Source organism: Muntiacus reevesi, chromosome 4, assembly GCF_963930625.1.
Source record: "Muntiacus reevesi chromosome 4, mMunRee1.1, whole genome shotgun sequence".
NCBI classification, from domain to species: Eukaryota; Metazoa; Chordata; class Mammalia; order Artiodactyla; family Cervidae; genus Muntiacus; species Muntiacus reevesi.
Genome location: NC_089252.1, coordinates 114,360,184 through 114,380,464, shown reverse-complemented (window position 1 = coordinate 114,380,464; position 20,281 = coordinate 114,360,184). Strand labels below are relative to the sequence as shown.

General features: G+C 47.8%; 1 protein-coding gene across 1 annotated transcript in view; it reads left to right on the top strand.

Moving 5' to 3' along the window:
• MKRN2 (makorin ring finger protein 2) overlaps positions 1-20,281 on the top strand; it is a 33,649-nt gene that overhangs the window by 8,507 nt on the left and 4,861 nt on the right. The window contains exons 2-6 of the mRNA XM_065933948.1: positions 11,206-11,334; positions 12,278-12,459; positions 13,515-13,819; positions 14,684-14,898; positions 17,334-17,444. Of these exons, the coding sequence (XP_065790020.1) occupies positions 11,206-11,334; positions 12,278-12,459; positions 13,515-13,819; positions 14,684-14,898; positions 17,334-17,444 (942 nt within the window). The remainder of the gene's footprint in view (positions 1-11,205; positions 11,335-12,277; positions 12,460-13,514; positions 13,820-14,683; positions 14,899-17,333; positions 17,445-20,281) is intronic.

Here is a 20,281-nt window from a genome sequence, read left to right as displayed (position 1 = left end):
TCTATTTTTGTATAGTGCTTCCATGTATTCTTGCTACCTCTTCTTAATATCTTCTGCTTTTGTTAGGTCCATACCGTTTCTGTCCTTTATTGTGCCCATCTTTGCAGGAAATGTTCCCTTGGTATCTCTGATTTTCTTGAAGAGATCTCTAATCTTTCCCATTCTATTGTTTTCCTCTATTTCTTTGCGTTGATCACTGAGGAAGGCTTTCTTATCTCTCCCGGCTATTCTTTGGAACTCTGCATTCAGATGAATATAGCTTTCCTTTTCTCCTTTGCTTTTCACTTCTTTTCACAGCTATTTGTAAGGCCTCCTCAGACAGTCATTTTGCTTTTTTGCATTTCTTTTTCTTGGGGATGGTCTTGATCCCTGTCTCCTGTTCAGTGTCACAAACCTCCGTCCATAGTTCATCAGACACTTTGTGTATCAGATCTAGTCCCTTAAATCTATTTCTCACTTCTACTGTATAATCGTAAGGAATTTGATTTAGGTCATACCTGCATGGTCTAATGGTTTTCCCTACTTTCTTCAATTTAAGTCTGAATTTGGCAATAAGGAGTTCATGATCTGAGCCACAGTCAGCTCCCGGTCTTGTTTCTGTTGACTGTATAGAGCTTCTCCATCGTTGCCTGCAAAGACTATAGTCAGTCTGATTTTGGTGTTGACCATCTGGTGATGTCCATGTGTAGAGTCTTCTCTTGTGTTGTTGGAAGAGGGTATTTGCTACGACCAGTGCGTTCTCTTGGCAAAACTTAACCTTTGACCTGTTTCGTTTTGTACTCCAAGGCCAAATTTGCCTGTTACTCCAGGTATCTCTTGACTTCCTACTTTTGCATTCCAGTCCCCTGTGATGAAAGGGACATCTTTTTTGGTGTTAGTTCTAGAAGGTCTTGTAGGTCTTCATAGAACCGTTCAACTTCAGCTTCTTTAGCATTACTGGTCGGGGCATAGAGTTAGATTACCGTGATATTGAGTAGTTCACCTTGGAAATGAACAGAGATCATTCTGTCATTTTTGAGGTTGAACCCAAGTACTGCATTTCATAGTTTTTTGTTGACTTATGAGGGCTACTCCATTTTCCCTAAGGGGTTCTTGCCCACAGTAGTAGATATAATGGTCATCTGAGTTAAATTTATGTGTTCCAGTCCATTTTAGTTCACTGATTCCTAAAATGTCGATACTCACTCTTGCCATTTCCTGTTTGACCACTTCCAATTTGCCTTGATTCATGGACCTAACATTCCAGGTTCCAATGCAATATTATTCTTTATAGCATCGGACTTTACTTCCATCACCAGTCACATCCACAACTGGGTGTTTTTGCTTTGGCTCCATCTCTTCATTATTTCTGGAGTTATTTCTCCACTATTCTCCAGTAGCATATTTGGCACCTCCTGACCTGGGGATTTTATCTTTCAGTGTTGGATCTTTTTGCCTTTTTATACTGTTCATGGAGTTCTCAAGGCAAGAATACTGAAGTGGTTTGCCATTCCCTTCTCCAGTGGACTGCTTTTTGTCAGAACTATCCACCATGACCCGTCCGTCTTGGGTGGCCCTACATGGCATGGCTCATAGTTTCATTGAGTTAGGCAAGGCTTGGGCTGTGTGATCAGTTTGGTTAGTTTTCTGTGATTGTGGTTTTCATTCTCTTTGTCCTCTAATGAATAAAGATAAGAGGCTTATGGAAGCTGACTGAGGGGGAAACTGGGTCTTGTTCTGATGCGTGGGGCCATGCTCAGTTCAGTTCAGTTGCTCAGTCATGTCCAACTCTTTGCAACCGCGTGGACTCCAGCATGCCAGGCCTCCTTGTCCATCACCAGCTACCAGAGCTTGCTCAAACTCACGTGCATTGAGTCGGTGATGCCGTCCAACCTTCTCATCCTCTGTCGTCCCCGTCTCCTCCTGCCTTCACTCTTTCCCAGCATCAGGGTCTTTTCCAATGAGTCAGTTCTTCGCATCAGGTGGCCAACGTATTGGAGTTTCAGCTTCAGCATCAATCCTTCCAATGAATATTCAGGGCTGATTTTCTTTAGGATGGACTGGTTGGCTCTCCTTGCAGTCCAAGGGACTCTCAATGGTCTTTTCCAACACCACAGCTCAAAAGCACCAATTCTTTGGAGCTCAGCTTTCTTTATTGTCCAGTTCTCACATCCATACATGACTACTGGAAAAACCATAGCTTTGACTAGACTAGCTTTGACTTTGTCAGCAAGGTAATGTTTCTGCCTTTTAACAAGGGGCCATGCCAAGTAAATCTTTAATCCAATTTTCTGTGTTCCCTCCCTATTGTTTGACCTGAGGTCAAACTGTCACCCACGCCTCCACTCCTGGACACTCATGGGCAAGTCTGGCTCGATCTTTTGTGGGGACACCGCTTCTTTCTCCTGGTTCCTGGTGCACACACGGTTTTCATTGTGCCCTCCAAGAGTCCGTTTCCTCGGTCCTGTGGAATCAAGTCTGTAGTCAAGTCCCACTGGCCCCCAAAGTCAGATTCCCTGGGGGTGCGAGTCTGCTCAGTGGCTCTGTGGTGGGGCTGATGGGGATCTCCTCCAAGAGGCCTATATACCACACGCTGCGTGATGCAGGTCTGCTGCAGTCAGAGCCCCTGTGCCGATGGCAGGCAACTGCTGGCCCGTTCCTCCCCAGGAGACACTCAGACACCCAAAGGCAGGTGTGGTCTGGCCTCTTTGGGGCCTCTGGGTCCTGGTGCGCACACAGTTGTGTTTGAGTCCTCTGCGCATCTGCACCAGGTATGGGGTTTGATTCTAAACGCAATTTTGCCCTTCTACCATCTTGCTGGGGCTTCGCCTTTGTCCTTGGATGTGAGGTATCGTTTTTTGTTGGGATCCAACATTGTCCTGTCGATGCTTGTTCAGCAGCAAGTTGCAATTTTGGAGCTGATGCAGGAGAAGATGAACAATGTCCTTCTACTCCGCCATCTTGCAAACAGTTTGAAGTTCTCACTGGTCACCTGTTTTATATGTAATGGTGCATATATGTCAGTCCCAGTCTCCTGACGTAACCCCTCCCCTCTTGGTGTTTGTAGATTGTTTTCCACATCTGTGTCTCTGTTTCTGCTTTGTAAATAGGTTCAGCTGTACCATTTTTTCCTAGATTCCACATATATGTATTAATATATGATACTTACTTTCCCCTTTTTGACTGACTGCTCTCTGTATAACTGTCTCTGGGCCCATCCACTTCTCTGCAGATGGTATAGTTTTGTTCCTCTGTATGACTGAGTAATATTCTGTTGTGCATGTGTACTATACCTTTATCCATTTGTCTGTTGATGGACATCTTCATTACTTCCATGTGCTGCTATGAACATGGAGGTGCATGTACCTTTTCAAATTAGTGTTTTGGATTTTTAAAAAATGTTTTTTTAAATATACGCAGGAGTGGAATTGCTGGTTCCATTTCTAGTTAGTTGGGAAATCTCCACACTGTTTTCCACAGTGTCTGCACCAATTTACATTCCTACCAACGGTGTAGGAGCGTTCCCTTTTCTCCATGTCCTCGCCAACATTTGTTATTTGTGTCCTTTTTTATGATACCTGTTCTGAGTGGTGTGAAGTGATCCTGTGGTTTTGATTTCCCTGATGAGTAGTGATGTTGAGCATCTTTTCACATGCCTCTTGGCTGTCTGCATGTCCTCTTTGGAAAAAATGTCTATTCAGGTTTTCTGCCCATCTTTTTAAAATCATGTTGTTTGTTTGATGTTGAGTTGTATGAGCTGTGTATATATTTTGGATATTTACCCCTTATCAAGTCAAATCATCTACAAATATTTTCCGCCATTCAGTAGGTTGTCTTTCCATTTTGTTGGTGTTTTCTTTTACTATGCAAAAACTTAATGTTTAATTAGGTCCCATTTGTTTATTTTTGTTTTTGTTTCCTTTGCTTTAGGAGACAGATCCCAAAAAATACTGCTGTGGTTTATGTCAAAGAGTGTTCAGCCTCTGTTTTCCTCTAGGAGTTTTGCAGTTTCCAGTCTTACCTGTAGGTCTTTAATCCACCTTGAGCTTATTTTTGTGTGTGGTGTGCACTAGATGGCCCCAGGCCTGTTTTCAAGAGCAGCAGTTCTCTCGGGTCAGGGGCCCCACGGTGGGAAGCACCGCACAGTGAAGCTGTCAGGAAAGCACTTGGTGGGTTGGAGGGGTGGGGTGGTTTCTTGGTCCAGCCAGGACTCATACTGGTCATGAAGGAAGGTGGGTTATCACAGCTCGGTGCAGTGAAAGATGGGGTGCAGTGTTGTAGACAGGGACCCTGATTTGGACAGAGGCAGAGTGACAGTAAAATCAGTTTCCCTAGGAAAAGGTCTGGGCTTCCTGGGAAGACCAGAGTTGGGGTCCCCTGCCTAGCAATTAGATCTTCTCTAAGCATCAGCTTTCCTGTCTGCGTCATTGGTATCGAGCTGATACTCCTCAGAGTAGTGTCAGGATTAAGTGAGATGTAGAAGCAAAAGTGCTAGACAGAGTCTTATTGACAGTACTGCTGGTTGAATCTGTTGTATTTTTCCTTACTTGTTGTATTTCTGAAAACTTGTTTAGAGAGAGGGAAGGCCCTCTTTGCCACAAAGTCAAGAGGTATCCCTCTTTCAAAAAGATACATTGTCACAGGATTACCAGGGAGAAATGGGTAAAACCAGAGTGCTCCAGAGCTGATAAGATGAGAGCTGGTGTGGAACATCTTGGGGGAGTTATCCTGCCACTCCCTCTGCCTTTGTGTATTTTGAGATTTTCCACACTATGTTTTTTAAGTAAGTAAAACATACGTTCACAGGTGAAGCCCCTTTACAGCGCACCTTCCTGATGAGATCCTCACTGACTTCTCCAGCCTCTCCAGTCTGGCCCTTCTGGAAGAGGCCTGGGAAGGGGTGGTGTCTTTCAGCCCCGTTTCCCTTACTGGGGGCACACTGGTCAGAAAAGCTGCCAGTCTGACTGTGACCCTCCCGTCTGTCTCAGCAGGCCTGCTGCGCCCTCAGGAGGCCTCCCTTCTCTGCCTTTCTGTCTCTTCTCAGAAGAGACACGTCCTTCTCCTGCCCATGGGCACCCTGCGCTCTGCGCACTGCTTGGCACGGCCCCCTGGGCTGCCCCCTCCCCACCTCAGTCCCGTGTCTCCTCAGCCCTGTGCATGCATTGTGGTAAGGCACAGGTCTGTCTTGTGACTGTCTGCTTAATCGTCAGCGTTTTTTACTAAACTTTAATAAGAGCTGACTCATTAAAGAGGTGAGTGACTGCAGCCATGAGATTAAAAGACGCTTGCTGCTTAGAAGAAAAGCTGTAACCAACCATATTAAAAAGCAGAGACCTTTGCCAACAAAGGTCCGTCTAGTAAAAGCTATGGCTTTTCCAGTAGTCGTGTATGGATGTGAGCATTGGACTATAAAGAAAGCTGAGTGCTGAAGAATTGATGCTTTTGAACTGTGGTGTTGGAGAAGACTCATGAGAGCCCCTTGGACTGTGAGGAGATCCAACCAGTCCATCCTAAAGGAAATCAATCCTGAATATTTATTGGAAGGACTGATGCTGAAGCTGAAACTCCAAAACTTTGGCTACCTGATGCGAAGAACTGACTCATTGGAAAAGACCCCAATGCTGGGGAAGATTGAAGGCAGGAGAAGGGGACGACAGAGGATGAGATGGTTGGATGGCATCACTGACTTGATGGACATGAGTTTGAGCAAGCTCCAGGAGTTGGTGATGAACAGGGAGGCCTGGCGTGCTGGAGTCCATGGGGTCACAAAGAATCAGACACAACTGAGCAACTGAACTGAATAAGAGCTGAACTTTGGGGGTTAGGTGAGACAGGTATTATACTGAGCATTTATGTTTGTTTTTTTTTTTAACACACTCTCCCCAGCATTTGATACTTTTTATAATTTTTTAAAAACTAAAACAATGATCATTTACTCTTACAGAAGCAGTATATATTACATTCATGATAGAAATACCCTTCTGCATTTTTGACACATACGTCAAAACTGTGTAAGAGCATGCTGTATGTGCTGTTTTAAAATTTGTGGTGAAATGCACGTAACAGAAATTTACTGTCTTAGCCATGTGTCAGTGTGCAGTTCAGTAGTTACTACATTCACACTCTTGTGCACCCATCTCCACCATCCACCTCCAGAACTTCCAATCCCCAAACCGAAACTGCCCCTTTAAGCTCTTAACTCCTCCATCTGCCTCCCCAGCCCCTGGCACAGCCATTCTGCTTCCTTGCTGTGAATTCGACTGTCCTGAGCGCCTCGTGCAAGTGGAATTCGATAGTGCTTGTCTTCTTGGGTCTGGTTTCATCACTTAGCATAGCATCCTCAGAGGTCTCCCGTGTCGTAGCCACTGTCAGGCTTTCCTTCCTTATGTGTGCAGACCACATGTTGTTTATATCCATTCGTCCATGACTGAACACTTGGATTGTTTTCACCTTTTGTCTATTGTGAATCACGTGGGGTGTACAAATACTTGAGTTCTTGTTTCCAGTTCGTTTGTGTATATACCCGAGAATTGCTGAATCATATGGCAGTTCTATTTTTAATTTCCTGAGGAATCGCTGTATTGTTTTACATAGTGACGACTGCACCATTTTGCTGTATGTTCTGTTTTGTAATATGCTTTTTTCAGTTAATACTCCTCAGTTTTCCATGTCAATAAATTATCTGATATCTAGTCTGGACACGTCTGTACTCAGATTTTCTCATTTGTCCCACAGATTTTTTTTTTTCCATTTTCACCAAGAACTTTATTAAACAATGTATTCACTGTTTTATTCCACCTTGTTGTTTAGTCACTAAGTCCTGTCTGAGCTTTTTGCGACCACATGGACTGTAGCCACCGGGCTCTTCTGTCCATGGGATTTCCCGGGCAAGAATACTGAAGCAGGTTGCCATTTCCTTCTCCAGGGGCACAGATGTTTTTTGGAGGTGCTTTGTCCAAACCAGAATATAATCCAGGACTGAGTATTGCGTTGGTTATTGCATACCTTATATTCTACTAATCTAGTGCAATCTCCTTTTTAAATTTTTTTCTTTTGACAGCTTTATTGAAGTTAATTTTCATGCCATTTATAGGGACTGTGTCTGTATGCAGCCTATATAAGCCGTGCAGTGGTCTGTATAAGGAGCATTCTGTCCCTGTAGATGTGCTCTGTTTTTAACACTACATGTAAATGAATTCATGCAGCATGTGGTCTTTTGTGTCTGTCTTATTTCACTTACTAAGATGTGTTCACACTTCGTCCTTGTAGCATGCATCATTATTTATCCCTTTTTATTGCCAGATTAATACCCCACTGTATGGACGTTTTACAATTTGTTCATCTGTTCACCAGTTGATGGAACTGTCAGAGTTCTCACTCTTTGACTCTTATGAATAACGTTGGTATGAACATTCCTGTCCAAGTATTTGTTTGAACATGCTTTCATTTTTCTTGGATAGACAGAGTCGACACCTGGGAATGGAATTGCTGAGTCCTGTGGTAAATTTATGTTTAAGTTTTAAGAAACTGCCAAACTGTTTTCCAAACCGAGACCCTCTCCCCTTACTCTTTTTCCCATGACACTTGGTAAAGAGACCTGACCCACATACTGCCTCCTCTTTTGTATTTATCTGGTTGCTTCATCATGAAGTCTTTCAGTTTGTTCCCAATCCTCCTGAATTTCCTATAAACTCAAAGATGTGCAGTTTTGGGTTTTCTTGAACTTTTTCTTTTGTATTTTGGTATAGACAGTTAACAATGTTGTAATGGTTTCAGGTGAACAGGGAAGGGACTCAGTCATGTGCGCATATATATATATAATATATATATATATATATTATATATATAATATATATATATATATCTATTCTCCCCCAAGCCCCCCTCCTATCCAGGTGGTCACATAGCAATGAAGAGTTCCATGCACTATACAGTCGTCCTTGTTGGTTATCCATTTAAGATACAGCAGTGTGTACATGGCCATCCCCAACTCCGTATTTCTTCCCCTCAGCAACCATAAGTTCATTTTCTAAGTCTGTGAGTTTCTGTTTTGTAGGTTCATTTGTATAATTTCTTTTTGGATTCCTCATCTAAGGGATGTCACATGGTATTTCTCCTTCTCTGTCTGACTTACCTTGCTCAGTATGATACTCTCGGTCCATCCATGGTTGCTGTAAATTGTATTATTTCATTGTTTTTTAATGGCTGAGTAATATTCCCTTGTATTATATGTGCCACGTCTTCCTTATCCACTCCTCTGCCAGTGGATATTTAGGTTGCTTCCATGTCTCGGCTGTTGTAAACAGTGCTGCAGTGAACATGGGGTGCACATATCCTTTTGGATCATGTTTTTATCCGTCTGTATATGCCCAGGAATGGGATTGCGGGGTCATATGGTAGCTCTGTGTTTAGTTTTTTAAGGAACGTCTGTACTGTTCTCTCTAATGCCTGCACCAGTTTATATTCCTCGCAGCAGGGTAGGAGGGTTCCCTTCTCTTCATACCCTCTCCAGCATTTATTAGTTTGTGAATTTTTTTTTTATGATAGCCATTCTGGCGGATGTGAGGTGATCTCTCATTGTAGTTTTGACTTGCATTTCTTGAATGATTAGTGATATTGAACATCTTTTCATGTGCCTGTTGGCCATCTGTATGTCTTTGAAGAAATGTCTGTTTAGGTCTTCCCATTTTTTGAGTGAGTTGATTGTTTTGATGCTCTTAAACATCATGAGCTGTTTGTATATATTTTGATCATGACTAATCCCTTATCTGTCACATCATTTGCAGATATATCTCCCAATCTGTGAGTTGTCTTTTCGTTTTGTTTATAGTTTCCTTTGCTGTGGCAAAGCTGTTGAGTTTGAGTTGGTCCCATTTATTTTTGTTTTTATTTTGATTATTCTGGGAGATGGATCAGACAAAGATGTTGCTGTGATTTATGCAGAGAGTATTCTGCCTATGTTTTCCTCTATGAGTTTGATAGTATCTGGTCTCTCATTTAGCTCTTGAATCCTATTTGAGCTTATTCCTGTATGTGGAGTTAAAGAATGATCTGTTTGCATGTGGTTGTCCAGTTTTCCCAGCACCATTTGTTGAAGAGACTGTCTTTCCAACATTGTGTAGTCTTAGCTCCTCTGTCATAGATCAGTTGACCGTAGGTGCTTGGGCTTATTTCTGGGTGTTCTGTCCTGTTCCATTGACGTGCATTTCTGGGTTTGTACCAGTACCATACTGTTTTGACAACTGTAGCTTTGTAGTGTAGTCTGAAGTCCGGGCACCTGATTCCTCCAGCTCTGTTTTTCTTTCTCAAGATTGCTTTGGCTATTTGGGCTCTTCTGTGTCTACACACAGATTTTGAGATTTTTGTTCTATTTCTGCAAAAAATGCCATTGGAAATTTGATAGGGATTGCATTGAATCTGTAGATTGCCTTGGGTAGTATAGTCATTTTGACAATATTGATTCTTCCAGTCCACAAACATGGTATATCTTTCCATCTGTTTATGTGTTCTTAGTTTTTGGAATACAGTTCTTTTGTCTCCTTAGGTAGATTTAATCCTCGGTATTTTATTCTTTTTTGATGTGTAGATCCGCAGTATTGTTGGATTCAGGTTTAAGTGTTCTTGGCTAGGATACGTGGCAATTTTGTTGTATACTTCACTCATACTGGGTAACATCAGCAGACATAGTGTTTTTGTTTTTTTCATGTATGTATGGGTCCAACATCATTTGTTGAATTACATTGACACCTTTATCAAAAGTCGGTCACTGTGCCCGTGCGATTCTACTTATAGGCTTTTGAAAGAGCCTCCCTCTGCCTCCTTGAACTGCAGTTGCTGTCTCTTCATGTCAGCAAGACAGCGGGACTCTGCTTGGGGTTGCCTTCCCTGCTCCAAGGCCCAGATACGCCTCACGGCAGAAAACCGGGCTTGGCGCCTTTGTGTGCCTTCTCTTCAAGGGCCAGTCTGGTGTTGCCTTTTGTCCAGGTGTGAAAGCAGTTGTTTGACATGTTTTGTTCTGTTTCCTAGTTTTTCACAGTGGAAGGACAAGTTGCATGTGCCTCCTGATTGGAAGCAAAAGTCTCTCTTCTTGTGCGTCAATTTCTGTTGCTGTGTCTTCAAGTTTTCTCTGATTTTCTTAGGTAGTGCTAATTTGCTGTCACAGTGTGATTGTCATTTCCTATATTATAGTTTTCATTTGGTTCATATATTGTAGAAGTTCCATTTGGTTCTTTGTTATATTGTCCGTTTCTCCTCGTGTTATTTTTGTGTTTCTCTTAAAACTTTCAGCATATTGAACATAACCTGTAATAGCTATAATTAAAGTCCTTGTCTCCTGAGTCTATCACCTGCCATTCCTGTTACTGTGACTGATTTTTCTCCTGGTTGTGGGTCACATTTTCCTGCTTTTTGGCATATCCAGTGTTTTTGAGCATTTAGATTTTATTGTCCTCCTGCACAGAATGCTAAAGTTTGTTTTAACTGCCAGTAAGTTATTTGCTATCATCTAGCTCATTTTGAAGCTTTTCTCTCTTTTTCTAAACATTATTGAGGCAGATCTAAAATCTCTTTATTTGAGAACGTGTTTACCCTTAATGCCAAAGTACATCCCGCTCCAGTTCGCTCTTGAGTATTCAGTGAGGTCTCTCCGCTCTGGCTGGACAGAGCTAGAATGCCTCCTTCAGAGCCAGGATTGGACAACTTAGTGGAACGTTCTTATTTGTAAATGTCTTGGTGCTACGCTGTTTTGTTTGGTCCTCACCACGGGTTAGTACGGTAGGTAGTAAAGTTTTGTTTTACAGGTGAAGGTAGCGGGGCCCACCAAAGCTGGTTTTGTGATGTGCTGATAGCTGATACCGCTGGGGCTGGAGCCCTGATCTCTGACTTACGTACAAGCAGACCCTTTAACTCTGAGAACAGAGCGGTTCCCCAGTGTGTGCTTTCTCAGTTAGGAGGCTCACATTTTGCGTGTGTAATGTATCTTAAATCAAGAGGATGTATTGTCAGATAGAAATACATGGGATCATTTTTCTTCTGGAAACGCTGCCACGGAAGTAGCTGTGATGTGTCTAAGATCACGGTGTCTTTGAGTCAAGGACACATGGGGTTCCCAGCGCCCACTTGGCACGTGGTATGTGGAGGGTGTGCGTGTACTTGGCCCAGGAACGCGGCGGCTTCAGAGAGTGAAGCACACGCTCCTGAGCGCCCACGCCTCTGCTCTCTCCCCAGGTACTTCATGCACGGCGTGTGTCGGGAAGGAAGCCAGTGCCTGTTCTCGCACGACCTGGCCAACAGCAAGCCGTCCACCGTCTGCCGATACTACCAGAAGGGCTGCTGCGCCTACGGGACGCGTTGCAGGCAAGAGCACGTCAGCGCCGGCTGTTACCTGAGCTGGCTGCGCACGGGGCTCTAAATCCTTCATCTGGAGCTTGGGTCTTGATGAGGGGAGAACTTCAAAAGGAGTATGCAAAAATAATTTGGAAACCTCAAACTTGGTGCCCTAAAAACAATTTTAATTTTCCACAAGTCATTTACAGGCCCATTCCTATGAGTCTGTAATTATAAATTTGCATTCACAGTATACCCAAGATTTTACGTCTTGCCTTTTTATGTTTAATAACATGTCATAAGCTCTTCCCAGTGCTGCTACTGTTATGCACTAACTGTAATATTATAATTTTCCATAATGTTGATGTACCATCATTTAACTGTTCCTATACTAGCTACTTTTAGAGACTTAAGTAGCTTCCAGCTTTTTGTTGTGAGTACCCATGCAGAGACATTTATGTGCGCATAATCTTCGTTTGTAACTGACATCTGCAGGCAAGTTCTCTACCTTTTGGACAGGAGCACATTCCAAAGCCTGCCCTGTGCTGTCACAGTGAGCGGCTGCTCTGCTTCCGGGACCGTGGCGCGCCCCCGTCCCTCCCTCTCCTCCCTGGACGCGGGCACTTGGCCCGCCCTGCTCTTCTCCCGCCAGTGGGCGCCCCCCAGGAGTCCAGGAAACAGCCAGCATCTCCTGGCAGGTCACGCTCCATGTGGTCTGGGCAGCACGTCCGTCCCACTCAAGTTCCATGCGGGCGCTTAGTGGGAGTACTAGACAGCAGTGTACCACCCACTCTGAATTGCCAGGCAGTTCTTACTAATTGATAAAAGAGTTTTACCGATTAAAAGACAGGAGAAGTCTGTCTCCCTGTCCACGTCCTCAGATGGAGCAGAAGGGGAGACGCTGCGGGTCTGGGGCGGGCGGGGGGCTGTGCGTGTGGGGTGTCCTGATGCCTCTGCCGTGCGTTCTGTGCAGGTATGACCACACGAGGCCCTCTGCCGCAGCTGGTGGGGCCGTGGGCAGCGTGCCCCATGGGGTGCCCTCCCCGGGTTTCCACAGCCCTCGCCCTCCTTCTGAGCTCACCGCATCAATCGTGAGAACTAACCTACATGAGCCCGGGAAACGTGAAAAGAGGACGTTGGTGCTGAGAGACCGAAGTGAGTGAGCATGGCCCTCCGTCCCCCTGAGCAGCCCCCTTGTGTTCTAGGCCTTCCCTGCCAGGGGGCTCCTCACCGCACACCCAGAGCCAGCCTGAGAGCGGCCTCCTCTGGCTGCGGGGCGCTCGGGCCACACGCCTGGCCTCGTGCCCGAGGTGGGGCCGAGCCCGGGTCTGCGGGCAGAGCCTGAAAGGGACGCTGTTGGCACCGCGTGCTTTCCCCGCGTGGGGTGCTGGCCCAGCTCTGAGAGGCCACAGGCTGTTCATCGCAAAGCTCCGCATTTCGACGAAGCGCATGTCTCACTGTTTCTCGTCTGTGTCAGCTCATGGTCTTAGTTCTCACGCTGAGCCAGTTGCGCTTTCAGAAATAAAACAGCCCATTGGGGTTTGGGGCGTGGTCTGTGCCCTGGGACAGGGTTTGCCTGGGTCGGAGACTACAAATTGTAGTTGTTTTTATTGGCTGGTTCTCACCAGGTGAAGGAGTTTCTACTTCTGGAAATTGTTCAGCATAAGATAGGCAGATACCCTACCAAGCAAACAGCAGGTCCATCCCATAGATACCCGCTCTGAGGAGGTTAGGAGTGTGTGCTGGGGCGGCGGCAGCTCCTGTGTGACAGGTGGATGGTGGCTAAACAGCCAGAAGTCTGCCCCGGATCTTTAGTCTCCTCACCGTAAAGAGACTGGTGAAAAGGCAGTCTCTGTAATTCTGTTGACATCATTCCAGATTCCATTTGACTTTTTCTTTCTTTCTTTTTTTTAAGTGTAACTGGTCCATGTGTTGACATTTCCATACTTGCCGTTTTTAAAAAGCAACTTTCACATTCTTTTATATAAATATATCACTGTCTTCTTTGCTATTTCTCTATGTTGCCAATTATGGCTTTTTGGTTTTTATTACAATTCTAAGTAATATCACCCTGAACATTTTTCCCCTCTGGCCTTTGTTTTTTTCCATACATTCCCAAAGTCAGGGTTAATTTGTCAGGTTTTGACTGATGGCTTCCCAGAAAGGCTGGGCCCGTGTTCACGGGTCTGTGCGCTGTATCTTCTCTTCAGATCTCTCCGGCATGGCTGAAGACAAGACCTGCCCGGGCGTGGGGAATAGTCCCGGGGGCTGCAGTGACGCGCAGAGTGGCCCCGAGCTGAAGCCACACTCCTACCTGGACGCCATCAGGAGCGGCCTGGACGACCTGGAGGCCGGCAGCTCCTACAGCGGCGGGCAGCAGCTGTGCCCCTATGCGGCCGCCGGGGAGTGCCGCTTTGGGGACGCGTGTGTCTACCTGCACGGGGACGTGTGCGAGATCTGTAGATTACGCGTCCTGCACCCCTTCGACCCAGAGCAGAGGAAAGCACACGAGAAGGTACAGTGCCCGGCTTTACATGAACGCGTCTCAAGGAGCGGGAAGCGCACCAAGTGACGAAATCCTTGGCAGCTTTGTCCGCGTCTTTCTGCCAGTAATGCCTGCATCCTGGGCCTGGGCAGCCAGACCGAGCCCTGGAGAGCTTGAGGAGCCCGGTGTTGGAAGGGGCCGTGCGGGGCCGGAGGCTCCAGTGTCTTAGGGAGGCCTCTGCTCAGCACAGGCTGCGGGGTGGTCTGCACCCCTGCCGTCTCCAGGGGGTGTGGCGGTGAACACCGATTAGAGCTGCCCTCCTCCCCAAGGACGCGGTGCCAGGTGTCACGTGGGTTCACTCCCGTGTGCGTCCACTGTGCCAGGTCCCAGGCTGCGCACCCTTCATGTTGGCTCTGGTGCCTGGTCCGTGGTGCCGCACCGGGACGTGTTCACCTGCTTCCTGAGTGGAGGGGTGCGTCCAGTAACTGCTGCTCCTGGGAGGAAGTCATGTTGCTGACCCCTGACCCTGGCCTGTCAGCCTGATGCTTTAGGTTGAGAATTGTTCACCATGTCTGGTGTTGGTGTGGGGAAAGGCAGGGCCCGAGGGGCCAGGAGACCAGGGTCCCATTCCTGGCAACCTCTGTGACCCCACGTGGGCCCTGTAACCTTCTCGGGCCTCTGATCTCGGGTTTAGATTGGAGGCGACCCTGGAGCAGTGTGGCGGGCAGGGGCCGAGCCAATGGTGACCTGAAAGCGTGTCGTGTCCCGGACACAGGCCCTGCCTCGGCAGCCTCAGTCCCCCGTCCGAGCTGGGCCGCGTGGGCGCCAGCTGCTCCCGGCTCGTGCCTCTCCCCGCTCCCGGACCTCAGGCTTCCCTCCTCCCCCGTACCTCAGGTCTGCATGTCAACATTCGAACACGAGATGGAGAAGGCCTTCGCCTTCCAGGCGAGCCAGGACAAAGTCTGCAGCATCTGCATGGAGGTGATCCTGGAGAAGGCGTCGGCCTCAGAGCGGAGGTTCGGGATCCTCTCCAGCTGCAACCACACGTACTGCTTGTCCTGCATCCGGCAGTGGCGGTGCGCCAAGCAGTTTGAGAACCCCATCATCAAGTAAGTGCAGCCGGGGTGAGCTGTAGACGCTAGGAGGAGGTTTGACCTGGGACCTTCTTCCATCCGCTCTGAAGCCTTCCCTTGTCCTCCAGGCTGCAGGGCCTTGAGTATGTTGCAGAACCCCTGAACCCAGATTCCTTTTCCTTTTAAATGTGGGTGTCAGTTCCTGCAGACATCTGAGGTGTCGGGGGGACCCTCAGCAGGCACCCCTGTGCAAGAACGCTCACTGGACTCGGGGGCTCACGGTTTCTGTGGTCCACCCGTAGGACAGTTGCCGATTTTTTTTCCATCTGTTAAATAGGGGTCATTTGAAGCCTAAATGAAGTGGTGCATGTAACACATCTCACATGGCTTCTGATACTGGAAGTTCCTCAGCGAGCCAGCAGAGGGCTTTGTCCCCAAACCTTATTGAGAGAGATCTCACATGTAACAACATGGGAGTCTTAAATTCATTGGCGGGGAGGGAGAAGAGCTCACCGTCAGTGAGAAGTCACCACATGTTGTGTAGCGTGAGAACGTCACACGCTAAGTCGTCATTCTCTCAGTGACCCCGTGACCATCGCCCTCGTGTGTAGGGAAGCTCGGCGTGGCGAGGTCAGGTGACTTGCCTGAAGTCACACATCTGTATGGGGAAGTAACAGCTTTACTGAGATAAAACGTACAGTTCAGAGGATTTTTATTATTTTCAGAGCAGTGCAGCTGTCAGTGTAGTCTAATTTTAGAACATTTTCGTCATCCTAAAAACAAAAGCTCTGCTTTGAGCCACTACCTATCCCTCCTTCCACCCTGGCAGCTCCTTTGTCGTTCAGGCGCTCGGCTGTGTCCGCCTCTTGGCGACTCCATGGACGGCAGCACGCCAGGCTTCCCTCCTTCACCACTGCCCAGAACTTAGTCGGACTCATGTCCTTTGAGTCAGTGGTGCCATCCAGCCATCTCATCCTCGTCGTCCCCTTCTCCTGCCTTCACTTTTTCCCAGCATCAGGGTCTTTTCCAGTGAGTCCGTTCATCGCATCAGGGGGCCAGAGTACTGGAGCACCAGCTTCAGCATCTGTCGTTCCAGTGAACGTTCAGGGTTGATTTCATCAGTAAGTTAGTGTCTCTTTGAAATTGCTTGTTCTGGACACATGAAATGGAATCACACAATAAGCAGGCCTTTCTCTCTGGCTTCTTAACTCAGCATGTTTTCAGAGGTCACCTATAATGTAGCATGAATCAACATACTGTTCCCTTTAGTGACTGAGTAATATTCCATTATGTGCCTAGACCACATTTTGTTTATGTGTTCATCAGCTGATGAACATCTGGGTTGTTTTCATCTTTTGGGTTGTTTAGCTGGTGTGCTTGTGAATATTTGTGTATTTGTTTGCCTGCTTATTTTCAGTACTTCTGGGTATACACTTAGGAGTGCAGTTGCTGAGCATATGGAAACTCTGTGTTTAACGTTTTGAGAACCTGCCAGACTGCTATCCAAAGTGGCTGAACCAGGGACGTCCCTGGTGATCCCGTGGTGAACAACCCCCCTTGCAGCGCAAGGGATGCAGGTTCAGTCCCTCCTCAGGGAGCTGAGATCCCATATGCCTCAGAACACCCCATGGCTCCCCACCCCGTGCGCCACCAGAGTCTGTGCGCCACAGCTAAGACCAACACAGCCAAATAGAAAGCCCCAGAGCTCTTAGTCTGTTAATAAAGTGGGTGAACCATTCTACATCCCCAGGGTCTTCCCTGATAGCTCAGTTGGTAAAGAATCAGCCTGCAATGCAGGAGACCCCGGTTCAATCCCTGGGTCGGGAAGATCCCTTGGAGAAGGGATAGGCTACCCACCCCAGTATTCTTGGGCTTCCCTGGTGGCTCAGCTGGTAAAGAATCTGCCCGCAATGCGGGAGACCTGGGTTCAATCCCTGGGTTGGGACGATGCTCTGGAGAAGGGAAAGGCTACCCACTCCAGTATTCTGGCCTGGAGAATTCCAGGGACTGTATAGTCCATGGGGTCACAGAGAGTCGGACACGACTGAGCGACTTTCGCTTTCAGCAACGTAGGAGGATTCCAGTTTCTCCACATTCTTGCCCACACTTATTTTGAAATTGTCTTTTGATTTCTGATGTTAGCCATCCTAGCAGGTGTGAAGTGATACCTTAGTATGGTTTTAATTTGCATTTCCCTGATAACCAATGGTACTAAACATCGTTTTCTGTGCTTGTTGGCCATTGTGGAGAAATGCCTACTCAAATCCTTTCCCCATTTTAAAATTAGGCTGTCCTTTTACTATTGAACATGTGTTAACTGTAATTTAGGCTTAGAGGAGTGTGTCTGTACTTTTTAGAATTCAGAGGTGAGCGGCACCGGGCTGGTCACACACTTGGCACGAGGTTGGTGGTGGAATGAGCACAGGGTTTGTGACTGAGTCTGTCCCTCGCTAACCCGCTTCTCGTTGCAGGTCTTGCCCGGAGTGCCGCGTGATATCAGAGTTTGTAATTCCAAGTGTGTACTGGGTAGAAGATCAGAACAAAAAGAACGAGCTGATTGAAGCTTTCAAACAGGGGATGGGGTAAGTGCTGTGAGCGCCAGCGAGCGCGGCCGCCCCGTGGGGGCCTCGGGCCACTCGGTGTCTGCTCTCTCTCAGGCGGCGGGCCGGGCTCTGGGGGCGCAGAGGTGAGCGCAGCCGGGGTGAAGTGGGCTTGCGTTTTGGTTCTTAGCTGAGCGGCATGCCCCTGAAATCCTGCTTGTGATGCTGAGGTAGGCCTGTCATGCCTGACCATTCATTCAGCATGAGACAGTGAGGATGGCGATGAGGATCTGTATGGCAGACTTTTTCTAGTTGCTGGGGATACGGCTGTAAACAAATGACAGACATCCCAGCCCACGCACTGTTCACATTGCACTGAATGAAGTAAACAAATGAGGTAAACAAGAAAGGATTTATTAGATGGTGGGACTAAGGAGAGAAATAATCCTGGGAATGGGGACAGGAAATGAGGGGCTTGTGATGTCCCGTGTTGGAGCCTGAAGAACCTCAGCAAAGCAAGCAGAGACCTGGAGGAGGTGAGACAGTGACCATGTCCATGTGGTTGAGAAGGACATCCGAGGGAGGGGCCGGCCACTGCAGAGAAAGACTGCAGCCGGAGCGCGTCTGCCGTGCTGGGAGCAGCAGGGCGGAGCTGGGTGAGAAGGGAGGGTGGGCCACAGCGTGTGGGGCTGCGGGCCCTGGGTAGACCCCGCTTTTATTCTGGTTGAGGTGGGCAGCCGTTGTAGGATTTTGACCAGAGGAGTGACATGACCTGATGTATATTTTGAAGGGATCACTGTGACTGAACCACTGCGAATATATTGAAAGAGGAGACAGGGGAAATGGGGAGACCAGTCAGCCTGTTACAACAAGTCAGGCGAGATACAGCAGGGGGGCCGGGCCGGGAGGCGAGGTTTCTGCAACAGATCTGGATTCCCCGTCTGTTGGGGAGAATCAGGATGAGTTTGCTGGTGCACCGCAGACGGTGGAGAGCTGAGAAGTCAGGTTTCACACTCACTCCCAGCGTCACCACTCTTCAGTTTCTGGCTGTGCGTCTGTCCGTGTTGGCCGGTTTCTACCAGTTTTTGTGAAATCTGTTGAGGATTTAGCACTGGGAAACGAAGCAACACAGCACCGCCGACTGACCAATGGATGCACCGGTGGGCTGTCGCTGACAGACTGGAGAGGAGCGTCCAGACGGTCGGTCTTGACTGCGCTCATGTGTTGTCTGGTGATCTGGACTGAACTGAAGAGCTGGCTGTGCTTCTTGCGGTCTGTGTCGTGAGGATGCACTCTGAACCGTGTTGCGGGGGCACCAGTGACAGTTACCAGAACCGTGGGGGTTTGTTTCCATGGCTGCTGGAGCACTGGAACGTTACCCAGACTGTGCGGCTAGAGATAGCAGACGGCGCTCCACCATTTGCAGGCTGGAAGCCCAAAGCCAGGTGTGCCAGGCTTGGCTGCCCCGGGGGCTCCGAAGGAGACTTGGTCCCAGGCCCCTCTCACGGCTTCGGGTGGCCACACCCCTCCGCCTCCGCCTCCTCCCCTGCTTCTCTCCCTTCTGGCTCCTGTGAGGCTCTCCTGTGAGACCCCCCCATTAACCCAGGACGAGCCTCTCTCAAGATCCCTCGCTGCATCAGCAGACGTGGTTTCTCCAGAGGAGGTCCCGGGAACCGGGGCTGAGGGTGTGCCCAGGATGCATCTCTCTGGACATGGCTTCTCAGCCTGTTTCGGATGCTGTAACAAAACAGCACAGACCGGGAGACATAAAAACAACCGGCGAGTTTCCTGCTGCAGTTCTGGAGGCCGGGAAGTCCGAGATCAGCGAGCCGCACGATGGGGTTCTGGTGAGGGCCCACACCCCCGGCCGTGTCTTAGTGCTGGGAGGGTGAAGGGGCTCGCGGGGCCCCCCCCGCAGGAGCGCTGCTCCCCCTCCTGAGGGCCCGCCTCAGGACTCCATCCCTGTCTGCTGATCTCGTCCAGCTGGACATGAGGGTTGCAGGGAATTAACACAGTCAGACCGTGACCCGTGATAGCTGAAATGCACGCATACCAACGCCACCAGAGCAGGCCTGCCTGTTTGAGCATTGATCTCCTCTATTGAAGGACACCGCTACTGTTTACAACTGAGAGCTATTCTGAAATTTTTTTTTAGAATTCTATTTTAACTGACATCTTTTAGGTTGTCTTTTCTCTTCACTGTTTTTTTTTTCCCTTGGGATTACAATGTATTCCTAATTTTTCAGGCAGTTAATACTCCTGTTGCCATACATGAAATGCAGTTGCCTCTTGATTAGCGTCTTTGTGCTGCAGATGTAATACATATGCATTATGTTTACATACATAAGGCTACACAGGTGGAGATGCAACTTTTAAAACTCAGCTTGACTGAGGTATAATCGACAGCTGCAGTTGGTTGTCTCCAGCTCTTTGCAGCACCATGGACTACAGCATGCCGGGCAGGCTTCCCTTATTATCACTGTCTGAAGCTCGCTCAAGTTCACGTCCATTGAGTCGCCGATAGCATTGAACCATCTCATCCTCTGTTGTCCCCTTCTCCTGCCTTCAGTCTTTCCCAGCATCAGGGTCATTTCCAGTGCATCAGTTCTTCACATCAGGTGGCCACATCATTGGAGGTTCAGCTTGAAAATTTTCTCCAGGACCTAATGGGAGTCCGGTGTGGGAAAGTTAATGTACTTGATGTGTCTCTTGAGACATCTTTATTGAAATACATCGGTTGGTTACGTTCAAGCTACCAATTTTATGCTAATCACGGAACTGTCTTGACATCAGCAGTCTATGAGACTTGCTTCTCTGAAGTGTCACTGTATTTTATACCATGCTTTCTTCTCAAAACTTTTCCCTGTCTTTTCCGTTTT